The sequence below is a fragment of the Alosa sapidissima genome, chromosome 3, assembly GCF_018492685.1.
Source record: "Alosa sapidissima isolate fAloSap1 chromosome 3, fAloSap1.pri, whole genome shotgun sequence".
NCBI lineage: Eukaryota > Metazoa > Chordata > Actinopteri > Clupeiformes > Clupeidae > Alosa > Alosa sapidissima.
In genome coordinates this window covers 34,198,632-34,213,555 of record NC_055959.1, presented here as the reverse complement: position 1 = coordinate 34,213,555, position 14,924 = coordinate 34,198,632, and the positions used below count along the sequence as shown (strand labels likewise).

The following is a 14,924-nucleotide window of genomic DNA, read 5'->3' as shown; positions in this document are numbered from 1 at the left end:
TATAGGTCAGAGAGTTGCTATGGTTACAAATAGGAAACCTGTCCTGTCAACAGAATATTTCTCCACAGGTTAAGTAAGGATCCAATATTTCCATGGTGTTCCTACAATACCTACATATAATTGTACAAGTGAAGACATTCCCTCGACAGTAAATTAAAAATTAAAAAAGAACATGATATTTTACAAAACAGAAACCATAAACGTATCTGAATCCCACACAGCCAATAACATTAAGTCTTATTTTAGTGATATGAAATACATGACATAAACGCTACATTAAATTTCTTATTTTAGCTTTGGCACAGATAGCTGTATTCATTAAACAGACATAAACAAAGGCGAAATATTTTGCTATGCCTGGGCCTCATTCAGTGTCCATATTGAATAGTCTGCTATGTCTGGGCCTCATTGAGTGTCCATATTGAATAGTCTGCTATGTCTGGCCCTCATTCAGTGTCCATATCGAATAGTCTGCTATGTCTGGGCGTCATTGAGTGCCCATATTGAATGTCTGGGTGTCCATATTGTTGGTTATCCAAGAAAAAAAATGCCTGATGTCGGCTTTTCCTTATGGAATTTCAGACAAATGGCTCCTCCAGTTAGTTGGTCTGTGTGTGTGGCGGCCAGGGTTCCATTTCAGCCACACTTCAGAGAACCTAGAACCTGGTGCGTAGTACAGTGGGTGTTTGGAGGTAGGGCAGTTGCACTCGCGGGCCAGCAGGGGGGGCTGATGGTATGGGACGGCCTGGCACTGACAAGTGTTGTGGTCGGTTATGGGCGAAAAGGACCTCTGAATAGGAAGGTGGTGCCTCCTGTTGGCCAAAGCCTGCCATTGCAGGCTGAAAGGCCTTGACAAACACAGACCAACACAAATGCATGAGACACAGTGCATTCTGGATCCACAGGAGACAAATGGCATGAGACGCAGTGCCTTCTGGATCCACAGGGGACAAATGCATGAGACACAGTGCATTATGGATCCACAGGGGACAAATGCATGAGACACAGTGCATTCTGGATCCCCCCCCCCCCCCCCAAGTCTACTACTCCCCAGTTAACACATTCTTTATACAAGGAGCAATGTTCAAATCCCCAATATATTCAATTATATAATCCATGACTGATCCATGACATTATTTTTCAGTTAAAACAACGCTGAAGAGGTAAGGTAAAATAATATGTGGAGCCTGCCTGTGGATAGGGAGGCGGTCCCATCAACCCCCAACCCACCCCCGCGCTGCTGCCATGTAGTAACCTGTGGATAGGGAGGGGGCAGATCGAGAAGGAGAGAGCGGTATGACGGTGGAGGAAGATGCTCCATCTCTCTCTCGGCCTCGTCAGGCACATCTGGAGCCGCCGGAGCAGGCAGACCCTCCGGAGCAGGCCGCGACCAGCCACAGACACCCTCACGCTGAGGCTCATGAGGTCTGGACACAGCATGATGGGAGAAAATAAGAAATGTTAAATCTGGGTCGAGGACAGTCTCAAATCTGAGTTGGAGAGGCTGAAATTGTTACAATCTTAACTTGATTGTAAAGTATTTAAAGAAGCCCTATGCAACAATTTTAGCAAATAATTATGCAGGTTGAGAGTCGTTCTGATGGTTCTACAACACTTTCTGGGTTGTTTGGTGGGTGCTTCGTCTCCCCCTATCAGTTCTCCGTGGAAAAAAACGAATATGCAACTTTCTGAATCCGGATGTGACTCAGCGGAAGTATCCAATCGTGCCTCCAAAATGTAGTCAGATTGTAGTTTCTAAGAAGACTGCAAAACGGACGTTGACTTGGCTTTGTTGCTGTTGAAATTGTAAGTAGCCTACCCTTGGGCGAACTTCGTTTTTGTAATGTGGTTTGATAGTCGATGTAATGTGTTTGCTCGATCGTTTTATTGTGAGGCCTGTATGTGTTTAGCTTGGTTTCTTGATGGCTAGTGGGGGTTTAGCGTAGCTGTCACTTGCTACCGAAGCTGCAGGGGGAGCTATGTCGTGAAAAATGCGAGCCCAAATCCGGCGAAAACCCAGAAACAGCGAAGGAATAACCAGACCTGCATAGGGCTTCTTTAATGGGGGGAAATCTTATTACTATTATTATTAATTATTATTGTTGAATTATAGAAAATGCAATCAATCATCCAAAACAAAGCACACTGCAGAAACCTTCTAATGTGACACGGGCTACATACATGGTAATGTGAAACGGGCTACATGCTAATGTGAAACGGGCTACATACATGCTAATGTGAAACTGGCTACATACATGCTAATGTGACATGGGTTACATACAGTACATGCTAATGTGAAACGGGCTACATACATGGTGAAACGGGTTACATACATGCTAATGTGACACGGGCTACATACATGGTAGGCAGATCCACCACCTCAGCTACATGCGGCTCGTCTGGTCCCAGCATACTCCGCTCCTCTAGAGGGCGCCAGGACAGGAGACGGACATGGCCGGTGAGTGGTGAGCGGTCAGGTACATGCAGAGGTCTGTAGAGGACAGGCAGGGAAGACAAGCAAGTCATGAGCTAATCACATTAATTACCACAAATACTGAGAACACTGTTAACCTTATTATCATCATCATCATCAATATTATTATTATTGTTGTTGTTGTTATTGTTATTATTATGAAGTTATTTTGTTGTTGTTGCTGCTGTTATTGTTGTTATTTTGCTGTTATTATTGTTATATATTGTTATTGTTATGTTGTAAACTGCCAAAATGTACTTGTATTGCATTTTTAGGTTGTTCCATTTCCTGCCAATTATCCCAAACTAAACTGAAATGACATTGTAGTGTGACAGCCTAATGCTGTGACCCAGGCATACACATACAGCGTAACAGGGCATACACATACAGCGTAACAGGGCATACTGTACACATACAGCATTACAGGGCATACTGTACACAGGGCATACACATACAGCATAACAGGGCATACACAGGGCAAAGGACGGCAGGAGAGCAGGCAGACTTCGAGCGCTGCTGAAGGATTGGGAAGGAACTGCTCAGGCTCATACAGACTCCGAGCGCTGCTGAAGGATTGGGAAGGAACTGCTCAGGCTCATACAGAGGACTGCCAGACAGACACACACAGGAATTACATTTTAAAAAGTCAATCTTATTACTACACTGATATATATAGTCACACTCTATACTTCTACCACAGCACAAAGAGGAACTATCTGAAGAGGACCCCCCCCCCCCCCCCCCCCTATCTATCTATCTATATATATATATATATATATATAGATGCTGTGATCTGGTTTCACATTGTGACTAAGATGTGAGTGTTTGCAGTTGTTATCATTGCTATTCTTATGAGGTGCCTCAACATACTTGTTTTGATGTGTAGGTTCAGGCGACAGAACGTTCCTCCAGCTTAGTGGTTTGAGGTAGCACAGGCTCTGGGACATATTCTTCAAACTCAGAACGGAAAAGACACTGTTGGATCCTGTTCTCCTGACTTCCTGCCTCGAGTCTGGTACACTTGTCACAGCACTAGTCACAGCAGACGCAGTGTGGACACAATAGATACAATGATTCTGGAGAGAGAGAGAGCCTGTTAACCATGAGCCTCATCACACCATCACCCAAAACCCTGAGGTTAAAAGATGGCAGGTTTTTGATGAAAGAATGCTTGATAATATCCTGAAAATATATTCAAAATAATTAATGTGTACCCCAGTCCTAGTTGTGATACCCCAGTCCTAGTTGTGATACCCCAGTTCTAGTTGTAATATCCCAGTTCTAGTTGTAATACCCAAGTCCTAGTCGTAATGTCCCAGTTCTAGTTGCAATACCCCCAGTCCTAGTTGTAATATCCCAGTCGTAATGTCCCAGTCCTAGTTGTGAAAACATTGTGGTGCAGTAATACTTACAGTGTGATGAGAAGAGGTGGCTCAACCAATATGAGCTCCTGATAAATTTCCAAAAGAATCAATAAATATATCTATCTATCCTTCCAAAAGAATCAATAAATATATATAGCCTTCTTCAATCCAAAAGGATCAATAAACTTATCTATCTATCGTTCTTTGAAAGCGTTTACTGCAGAGCCAGGCTTGATCTGAGAGATCTTATACTGAGTGCAGGGGACTGTGTGACGTGTATCTGAGAGGAGGGACTTTAGAGGTGCGTGTTGGTCTTATCAGGTGTTTAGGTTTCCATGCAAGTTTATAAGCACTCCACAGATGTCAGTATATGGCATCACGTGTGTGTGTGTGTGTGTACATATGTGTGTAGGGCTATGCATATCTATCTATATAACTGTCTATAGTGACTTCCCCAGCCCAGCCTGCAGTGAGTTGAAGTGAAGGCCATTTTTTTTATATGATACTGTAGCGTCGGCGCAGAAAGACAGTGTTGCCGTTCTCCCGCGAGGAGCATGCTGGGATACGAGAGCGAACATTTGGGGGTTTATGTCGTTATTCTCGTAAGTTATAAGTGTAAAGTTAGTGTCTTTAGTGTAACATGTTTCCCTTTTAGTTTCCCCTCATGTGTGTTCCTTCTTGTGTGGGGGGCTGGACCTCCCCTGTTGGTGTAGTGTGTGTGTGTTTTCTTGACCTGCCCTGTGTGTATTGTGATCTGGGTCTGTGTCCCTGCCCTCGTTCCCAGCTAATAAAGCTCTGAACAACTCTCGGCGTCCTGAAACCTTCAAACGTTACAACACCTTCCTCCTTCTTCCTCAGAGTAAGGTGTGCGCGCTCGTCACCTGCTTTATGATTGCTATTACCGTAAACATGGGATCGTCTTCAGAGAGCAATGACCTAATCCTACATATCTACGGTCAAAAAGGTACGTGGGGTGGAACGTTTTTTTTTTTTTATGAGTAATGCTCTGGCTTCCCAGGTATTTTTCCATTACCATACTGCATGTAATGGACACAAACACAAGACAACCACATTCACCTTAAATATTTTCTCCATTATTTCAAACAATTTATTCCTTTTCTGATTTTCTTTCATCAGCATAGATTAAAATGTCATAACTCCTCAAATATTTATTATGTGCATCTATATTTGTGTTTGTGACTTTTGATGATGCACACAGACCTTGTGCAATAAGCATGGTATCATTTGATGATAGAGTAGAAAAAACAATCTGGGTGGTTTAAACTCTGTGGTCATGGTGGAATCAGAACCCTCTGCTCTGGGATGAGAGATGGCTCATCACCATAGCAATGGAATGTTATAGCGAGGCACTAGCAGTGTTCAAGTTTATTTATATAACACATTATCATTCAATGTGCTTTACATTTTATGCATATGACACTATATCAATCAATATATACAATAATTATATATTGTATAAAAACAATATAAACAGCACTACACTTCAGTTTCGTTTAGGGGTTTGTGAGTGAAACTCTTGTCTGCACCGACCCAGTGTTCAACAGAACAAAGCAAACCTAGCCCTAATTGTGGAAACAAGCCAATGGAATTACTGTCTCAACTGTGACTGTCCAAAGAATATCCTTGTTTTCGGTCGTGTCCCATATAGCCAGTGATTGCTCCTTTCCAAAGGTACGAGCACGAATCACGAGATGCCAGCTGTCTTTGCCGTCCGTCCCACGAGCGTCCTATTGATACATCCTGTACAACAGCTGCTTATTGTTGAAGAAAAAACGCTTCCTTATTTTGGTATACACACTGTGCATTGTGAGAGGTCTCCTGCCAGACAAATCTGGCAACCCTAGGGCCTGGTCACCTCTATGTGGACGAGTGTGTGTGTGTTTGGGGGCAGGACGAGTGGACGAGTGTGTGTGTGTTTGGGGGCAGGACGAGTGGACGGGTGTGTATGTGTTTGGGGGCAGGAGAGTCTGGTCATCTCTATGTGGACGAGTGTGTGTGTGTGTTTGGGGGCAGGAGAGTCTGGTCACCTCTATGTGGACGAGTGTGTGTGTGTTTGGGGGCAGGAGAGTCTGGTCACCTCTATGTGGACGAGTGTGTGTGTGTTTGGGGGCAGGAGAGTCTGGTCACCTCTATGTGGACGAGTGTGTGTGTGTTTGGGGGCAGGAGAATCTGGTCACCTCCATGTGGACGAGTGTGTGTGTGTGTTTGGGGGCAGGAGAGTCTGGTCACCTCTATGTGGACGAGTGTGTGTGTGTGTTTGGGGGCAGGAGAGTCTGGTCACCTCTATGTGGACGAGTGTGTGTGTGTGTTTGGGGGCAGGAGAGTCTGGTCACCTCTATGTGGACGAGTGTGTGTGTGTGTGTTTGGGGGCAGGAGAGTCTGGTCACCTCCATGTGGACGAGTGTGTGTGTGTGTTTGGGGGCAGGAGAGTCTGGTCACCTCTATGTGGACAAGTGTGTGTGTGTGTTTGGGGGCAGGAGAGGGGTACAGGGGAGGAGCTGGAAGAGAGGGGTGATGGGGGAGGGGCTGAGGGGTATGGAGGAGGGGCTGAGGGTGACAGGGGCGGGGCCGAGGGGTACGGGGAGGAGCTGGTGGTACGAGGGAGGAGCTGATTGTATGGGGGAGGGGCTGAGGGGTATGGGGGAGGAGCTGATGGGTATGGGGGAGGGGCATACATGCAGAACACCTAGCTCCTTGTGAAAGGTTCTCTCTCTCTCTCCTCTGTGTGTGTGTACTGTTGTACTATATGTGTGTGTGAGCATGAATACATCTCCATCCCAAACCTACCCAGTCTGTGATGAAACACCAAAGTCAGCTGAGAGAAAAGCTCTCAGTTAAAAGCACTGCTGCAGACTGATGCCCCAGACACCAGGCTTGGGGAGAATCAGGAAAACCAGTTTGGGGGCTTGGACAGCTCTCTCTCTCTCTCTCTGTGCGCGCATAGGCTTTTTGACCCTTTATAACCCCTATAACAATGGATCATTGTTGAACCAAACAAGATATTTTCTAAACTTTTATAAACATGTATGTATATGGATATATGGCTTTTCTCTGTATTGTCATTCATTTATCCATTGATCCACCATAACAGCAGGGAAACAGGAGGGATCAGCTGTATGTCTAGATTATTGTAAGACTTTATTGTTTTTTTTAATGACACAAGTAGAAATACATTCACATATGCATATATTTATGAATAAACATATAATTACACATAATCAAGTTCTTATCTCAGTCACAACTCAAAATCATGTCTTGGACCCAAAACCAACCAAACACTGCTTTAACCCTTAGAACCCTAAGCTGTTTTTATGGCATTTTTTACTACCTTTATTCATAAGGATTTATTCTGGTCATTGTAAGTGCCACACACACATATTATATATTGTTTTTTCAGCAGAGGCTAGACTATCATATATTAGTACTAGCATTGATTTTATTTAGATTTTTAAAGAATTAAAATATAAAAAGCGTATTATAAAAATTCTTATATTTTGACATGTATCTCACCACAGTAAGCTCATAGCTCTACATGCATTTCATGTGTGTGTAGGGCAGACTGTCCTGAATCTGGCACTATCATTGCCATGGTGGAGGGATTCTGTGGGGCTGAGCAATTTACAGACATATGTGGTGCCTTACAGAAATAAATGCCATTTTTTATTTAGTGATTAAAAATTACCTTGCTGCGCTCCATACTGTATCTGTGACACAAACTGATCTGACCTGACTTGACCCGAGTTTACGTGTTAGCCTGTGTGTGCACTCATGATTCACTACAACTTTTTACTGCATTGCCATGAACAAAGTAAAAGCAAAAAAGGTGTTATTTAGTCTAACACACACACGGATGTCACCACAAAGCCTTATTCAATCTAACACACACGGATGTCCCCACAAACCCTCACTTAGTCTAACACACACTGATGTTTACACAGAGCTTTACTCACACAATTTCTTTGTTTACACACACAGTTTATATACAACGAGGTGAAAAACCCCACATCTGTACAAAATCTTACTGCTTTGATTAGTCAGAATATGTTCAACAAAACATTCCCTCACTGATGTTCCCACAATGCCTCACTCAGAGAAACACAACAAAAAACATTTAAAGTAATTCAATATATACCAATATTAATAACCAATAAAATAAAAATGAATAGAAGATAATTTTGAGAATAACAAAAAACACACAAACACACACACACACACAAACAGACAAACACACACACACACACACTCAAGATCACTCTGCTGGAGCTCCTTCCGTGTCCTGTCCAGCAGCCTCCTCCATCATTTGTTTGTACTGACTCTTAAAAAAGCCCGCCTACAATAAACAACAACAAAGCCATAAACAAAAACATTAATAAAGACAGAGCTGTCTTTGTCTTTAAGCTGCCATAAGCTACTCTGAGATTTCACTTGCACATCTAATGGCAAACGACTCAGAGCCAGATCAGCGCCGGGTCTGGGCCGATGCTGACCCGGAGCCGAGGTTCGTCTCTCTCACCTTCACCAGGCCTGCAGTGATGAGCGCGAGCAGGATCAGCCCGCCCACTGTCCCCCCGATGATCTCCTTGGTGAAGTTGGGGACGTCGTACACCTCCACGATAGTCTTGATCTGCAGGAAGGAAACAGGAGCCACAGTCTCACATATGTGTTCTACACATCATAAACACACAGAGTACTCTGGAAATCCAGAGTTCTCGCGAGAGCACAATGGAATTGTCTCTGCGAGACACTCTGGCAATGAGCAATGATGCACGTTACTTTTTCCCCTTGCATTCCGGGGAACCAGCTAAACTGATGAAGACAGCGCTGCAACGTTGGAGGACACTGAGGAGTTGGTGTGTTACCTTGGAGACAGGGGGCTGCTTCCTGGAGTCTGAGAAGTAGATGTATTTGTTTTGGTCGTACTCCATCGTCGCCTCGGTGATCAGTGCCAGCTGAGCTTCTCTGAGCCCAGTCTGTTTGAGAAGAGGAAGAGGAGGGGAAAGTGTTTGTTGTTTGTACATAGTATGTACATTCTATTCTGTTTGTACATAGTATGTACATTCTATTCTGTTTGTACATAGTATGTACATTCGGAAAAAATTAGACTAGTCTTCTAAAACTATTTCTACGCTATGCGGGTGAAGTGCTTCAGTTGCTGACCCGGTGTAGCCAGGGCCTAATGTGTGATTTAGTAGTACAGTATGTACTCTTGTGCCGACACATGTGGCTGGAGATTTCTAAACCAATCGAAACACGTCCTGTATGCCTCCTAGCCTTGTGTGCCTCCTAGCCTTGTATGTCTCCTAGCCTTCACTGTGCCTCCTAGCCTTGTGTGTCTCCTAGCCTTGTGTGCCTCCTAGCCTTCACTAGCCTTGTGTGCCTCCTAGCCTTGTGTGCCTCCTAGCCTTCACTAGCCTTGTGTGTCTCCTAGCCTTGTGTGCCTCCTAGCTTTGTATGTCTCCTAGCCTGTGTCTTTGGGGGAGGATTTAGAGACAAATCCGTTGCTACAGTGTAGCCTTGTAGGATTCTGCTTCGGTGGGGTCAAGGCCTCCTGACTGTGAACTCTGTCCCATTGTGCCAGACTAATAGCTTCACCCAACTAAGGAACATGATGTGGAGTCTCCCAACTTTGTTTATTCAATGGTCATTTATTTATCTCCCACTCTAAAAAGTAAAATATTCTTGAATGGTCAGGGAAAGTCAGAGAGAAGTCATGAAATTTTACATTTGACTTGAGAGTGGGAACCCTGTAATAAGACTCGGTTGGAAAAGAGGGTGTGATTTCTTTACCTTCTCAATCCAGGTAGAGCTCACATTTCCCGAGATGTTGAGGAAGCGCTGACTGTTCTCCGTCAGATCGATGTCACATGTAAACACTCTACACTCGGCCACTGAACAGTCCTGATGAGGGAGAAACAGAGGGGCGTGGAGAGAGAGAGAGAGAGAGAGAGAGAGAGCAGTGGAGAGAGAGAGAGGAAGGGGAAAGGGAGAAGAGATGAAGAGGGAGGATATCAACACCTAGACACCTTCACACACATGAACAATGCTCTCACACACACACACACACACACACACACACACACACATCAACACCTAGACACCTTCACACACATGAACAATTCTCTCTCACGCACACACACACACACATCAATACCTAGACACCTTTACACACATGAACAATTCACACACACACACACACACACACACACATCAACACCTAGACACTTTACCACACATCAACACCTAGACACCTTTACACACATGAACACTTCTCACACACACACACACACACACCAACACCTAGACACCTTCACACACATCAACACCTAGACACCTTCACACACATGAACACTTCACACACACACACACACACACACACACACACACCAACACCTAGACACCTTCACACACATGAACACTTCTCACACACACACCAACACCTAGACACCTTCACACACATCGACAACACTTCTCACACACATCGACATTTCATACACACAACAAAACTACAAACAAACATGAACACCAAGATGTTCCACATACACACACACACACACACACACACACACACACACACACACACACACACACACAGGTAGTCTGTGTGGTCCTAAAGCATTCCAGAGTTGACTTCAAAGAAAACCATACAGTAAAAGCATGTAAGGATATGAGAATAATGCGTACAGTAAAAGCACGTGAGGATATGAGAATAATGCGTACAGTAAAAGCATGTGAGGATATGAGAATAATGCGTACAGTAAAAGCATGTGAGGATATGAGAATAATGCATAGGAACACATGGAAGGATAGCAATGGTGCACTTACCAGGGTGAGATCTTTTTGCAGTTTCTTTATGACATCTCCCACAGGCTTCATGTCTTTATAAGTGCGACATCCATTAATCATCTAAAACAAAACACATTTATCTAACTTAGATATGTGCATGTGGTCTATAAAACACACATTGTCTTAATGCAGATAAGAGCTCAGGGTCTTCAGGTCTCTCTTCTTGGGGTGGGCTATAGACCTACCATGGTATCAGCCAGCTGAGCAGGAAAATTAATGTGTAATGACACTGTGAAATGTAATGATTTAACACTTGTAGTACTTGTAAATGTCAATAATGCAAAGTTGTGGTAGGTTGGGAGCTTTAGACTTTGAGGGCTAAACAGGCAAACAGCCTCTATTTCTGACTCCATCAGGTAGCTGATGAGACACAAGGCAACTATTTGGTTCTGGCTCCGTTTTGGCCCAGAGGCTCTGACCTGGTGCTGTGCTGCTCTGTGGCTGTCTCTGGTTCTGGACTGGTTCCGTTTTGGCCCAGAGGCTCAGCCCGGTCGTCTGCTGCTCTGTGGCGATCTGTCATACTGATACTTTCTGCTCTAAGTGGACCGTGTTCCTATTTCTGTCTTTGTCCCCCTCACCTCTAAACTGTCCAGATAATCACCCTCCTTACCTCTAAACTGTCCAGATACCCCCCTCACCTCTAAACAGTCCAGATAATCACCCCCTTCACCTCTAAACTGTCCAGATAACCCCCCCCCCTCACCTCTAAACTGTCCAGATAATCCCCCCCTTCACCTCTAAACTGTCCAGATAATCACCCCCTTCACCTCTAAACTGTCCCGTTGTGTCCAGATATTCTCTTCCTCACCTTTAAACTGTCCAGATCTGTCCAGATGTTCTCCTCCTGCAGCTTGATTGGCACCTTCACAAACACAGTCACTGTCAGGTCCCTCCACGCATTCACCACCTGAAGTAGAGAGAAGAGGAGGATGATGGAGGAGGAGGGGGGGGAGAAAAGAGAGAATGAGATGGAGTGAAATAAACAAACATTAGGAAGAGGACAGGGAGGTAGAGAAGAGAGAGAGAGAGATAGAGGACAGAAGGAAAGAGAGGGAGGTAGAGAAGAGAGAGAGGGAGGTAGAGGAGAGAGAGGGAGGAGAGAAGAGAGAGAGGGAGGTAGAGGAGAGAGAGATAGAGGAGAGAAGGAGAGAGACGGAGGTAAAGAAGAGAGAGAGGGAGATAGAAGAGAGAGAGAGGGAAATAAAGGAGAGAGAGAGATAGAGGAGAGGGCAGAGAGGGGGTGGGTAGAGGGTCACTATTATCCAAAATCACAACTGGAGGGGTGCTGCAAACTGCCACCCACAGACCCAGTGAGTTGACATGAACAATACCTGTAGATTCTGCTGCACTGGTTTGGCCAAGTTGTTCTCCCCAGCAGTGAAGTTAATGTAGTTTGTGGAGTCATCAGACCTTGAGGGAGAGCGCTCTGAATCAGTGACTTATGTATGTGTTTGCCTATTTATATAATGCGCATAGAGACAGACGACTGGACGACGTGGAATTTGGATATATTATACCACAATATTCATATCCATATACTGGTATATAATGAAACATTTCCCTCCCAAAATATTCCTGTAAAAGCATACAGTCACCTTTTGATGACAATGTAGATGCTGTACTTGACTCCAATATCTTTGGTTATGGATGTTATGCTGTCTGGGGCATGCACTCCATTACCACTGTGGGGCAGTAGAGAGCTTGGGTCAGTGCTCATTACAACATTACAGTAAGCCAACACTTCACAACACTTCAGCCCCTTTCACAACATTTACACCATTGTTGCCCTGGCAACATCATGAGAAACAAACCCATTTGGTTTAGTGGCTCTTTAAAATGTCTCTGTTCTAGACAATGTAATTTTACGTAATATGGGAAGCATTTATAAGGCTGCTCATGTGTGCAGTGAAGTGTTTATTAGCAACATATGTCTGATATATTAACCCACTGAGAAATGAATACCTGTCAGCTTTTGCTGTGAAGTTCACCCGCTGGCCTAAACGTCCACTGCTGTCGATGCCATACTGAATCACAAACACTGCCTGGAATCAGAAGAGCTAGCGTCAGCATGGACATCTACTCTTTTAAAGGACATCATCTTTGGCGTGCGTTTATCTGTGTGACTGTTTATGTATGTGTGTATGGGTATGTGTGCGTTTTTGTTTGTATAGGTATGGACCCTTTCAAGAGAGTTCCATTATCAGCATCATAGTTGGCCCCACAATACTTCCTTTTTAACATTCCATATGTTATCTTAATGCAGAGGAAGTAGATTGGGACCCAAATAGAACGTTCAAGCATTGTTTTTGTTTTTATTGTTGAAAGGGTCTATATGGATATCTCTCTCTGGCTGTGTTTCTGTTTGTGTGGTTGTGTATGTATTTATTTCTATGTGTTTATCTCTGTCTGTGTTTGTGTGTCTGTGAACTCGACCTTATCGCCGGCTTTGAAGACAGGCCTGCTGACATCACAGGTGGTCAGTCCAGGAGTGACTCTATCCTCACTGTCTCGAGACGTGCACTCCACCCGACCCTGCACCACAAACACACAGCAACCAGCTGCATGACTCAATATTTATGTGTGAGTGTGTGTTTGAAAGTAGCTGACAGCCATGCGTTAAATGGATATATGACTCATCATTGCACAGGATAATTCCGGTATTTAGCACTTTGAGTCCCTTTTATGGTTTGTTTTGGATGAACTAGAGTGGTGGACACCGAAATTTTGATGATGTGTCCTGTCTCGACTTTCTGACTCGTTTTGAATCGCCTTTGACTGTTTCAGAGTGGCTGGCTACAGGCATGCACAAACATGTCCTTAAACGAGAATTCTGGTGTGATTTTGACCTAAAGTGTGTTGAAACATGATACCGAGTGTGAACGTATGTCTCATAGCTTACCTCGGCTTGTCCCCTGCACTCAGAAATCTGGCGCTAGTTAGCCAATGCTACCAACAGTTTTTCGTTGCGGTGCCTCGGGCATCGGCCTAGCCATGCAAGTAAATCACTGTTTTACACCATTTACAAGGCTCAAAGTAGCTCCATACTTCATTGGTAGACTTCCGAGGGCCTTGACATTTAAAACGAGACATTGAGAACTTTGAAAAAGCACTGGTAGTTTATTTACAAGACGATTTATACAGACAGTACCTTAAGGAATTTTACCGTTCAACACCATCTTGAATTTAGTCACGATAAGTCGAGCGACGAGTACGAACGAAGAGGTATGATAAATGGATCAGATTCCAAAAATAATTCTGTGGAAATGCATGGATTCCAGTTGCTGCTACTGGAAGCAACTGAATCCATGCATTTCCACTGAATTATTTTTGGAATCTGATCGCAGTGCAGGGCAGGGGACAAGCCGAGGTAAGCTATGAGACATACGTTCATACTCGGTATCATGTTTCAACACACTTTAGGTCAAAATCACACTGGAATTCTCCTTTAAAACAACCCTTAACGTTCGTTTTTAAAACTGTGCAACTCACCGAGTGGTTAGTGGTGTTTGTTGATTATTGAAAACAAATATATCAGCGCAATGTGTGATTTCAATATGTGTTATTTGCTTTTGTGGAACTATTTTTCAGATACCTCACAACCGCGTATAAACTTCCGCTCAATATTTGAGTCTGAAGCATAGACAGTAAAAGAAGGTCTCGCGGGGGAAAGACTGTCAGTACACGATCCGTACCGCCTGCCAGATACATTCTGCGCATGCGCATAATCTTGCGCATGCGCTGAAGTTCAACGTCTTTTACGATGGTTTACGACACTACATGATCGGTTCTACACTTGAGATTGTCAGTATTACCTATCCAGAGAAAACAAAGACTACAACCAAATGTAAACAGACCCCCTTTCCGTTTCCGGTAGCGCAGTAATATCAATGAGCAATGAGTCTTCCAACAGAAATCAATGGGATTTTACAAAATGCCAGACAGAAACTGTATTTCAAAATGCCAGACAGAAACTGTATTTCGCTACACTACTTGTTTTGGAACATCAACGAACATCACTAACCAACAGTTGCACAGTTTTAAAGGGTTGTTTTAAGGACATGTTTGTGCATGCCCATAGCCAGCCACTCTGAAACTGTGAAAGGCAATTCAAAACGAGTAAAAATTTCGGTTTCCACCACTTTAGTTCATCCAAAACAAACCAGAAAAGGGACTCAAAGTGCTAAATACCAGAATTATCCTTTAACTGTTTTGAGAATGTGATG

The 14,924-nt window shown here is 43.9% G+C and overlaps 2 protein-coding genes across 2 annotated transcripts in view; both read right to left on the bottom strand.

Annotated features, from left to right (window-relative positions):
• Nucleotides 1-532: 532 nt before the first annotated feature.
• Nucleotides 533-2,432, bottom strand: LOC121705508 (amyloid beta A4 precursor protein-binding family B member 1-interacting protein-like). The gene is made up of 3 exons (XM_042086518.1): nt 2,360-2,432; nt 1,256-1,427; nt 533-848 (listed from the first exon to the last, which is right to left on the bottom strand). The coding sequence occupies exons 1-3, from the start codon at nt 2,410-2,412 to the stop codon at nt 657-659; spliced, it is 417 nt and encodes a 138-aa protein (XP_041942452.1). The 5' UTR covers nt 2,413-2,432; the 3' UTR covers nt 533-656.
• Nucleotides 2,433-7,612: 5,180 nt separating this feature from the next.
• The window catches only part of LOC121705521 (integrin alpha-M-like), a 51,503-nt gene continuing 44,191 nt past the window's right edge, over nt 7,613-14,924 (bottom strand). Inside the window, exons 21-30 of the mRNA XM_042086532.1 lie at nt 13,135-13,233; nt 12,664-12,743; nt 12,297-12,383; nt 12,033-12,111; nt 11,510-11,608; nt 10,681-10,761; nt 9,646-9,756; nt 8,718-8,828; nt 8,372-8,482; nt 7,613-8,188 (exon numbers count right to left, since the gene is read on the bottom strand). Of these exons, the coding sequence (XP_041942466.1) occupies nt 8,108-8,188; nt 8,372-8,482; nt 8,718-8,828; nt 9,646-9,756; nt 10,681-10,761; nt 11,510-11,608; nt 12,033-12,111; nt 12,297-12,383; nt 12,664-12,743; nt 13,135-13,233 (939 nt within the window). The 3' untranslated portion in view covers nt 7,613-8,107. The remainder of the gene's footprint in view (nt 8,189-8,371; nt 8,483-8,717; nt 8,829-9,645; nt 9,757-10,680; nt 10,762-11,509; nt 11,609-12,032; nt 12,112-12,296; nt 12,384-12,663; nt 12,744-13,134; nt 13,234-14,924) is intronic.

Coding starts and splice junctions, on each gene's coding strand:
- LOC121705508 (XM_042086518.1), bottom strand. CDS start 2,412: ATGCTGGGACCAGACGAGCCGCATGTAGCTGAGGTGGTGGATCTGCCT. Junction 1,428..2,359: donor GTGGTGGATCTGCCTACCAT/GTATGTAGCCCG, acceptor TGCTGTGTCCAG/ACCTCATGAGCCTCAGCGTG. Junction 849..1,255: donor TGCCCCCTCCCTATCCACAG/GTTACTACATGG, acceptor GTGTTTGTCAAG/GCCTTTCAGCCTGCAATGGC.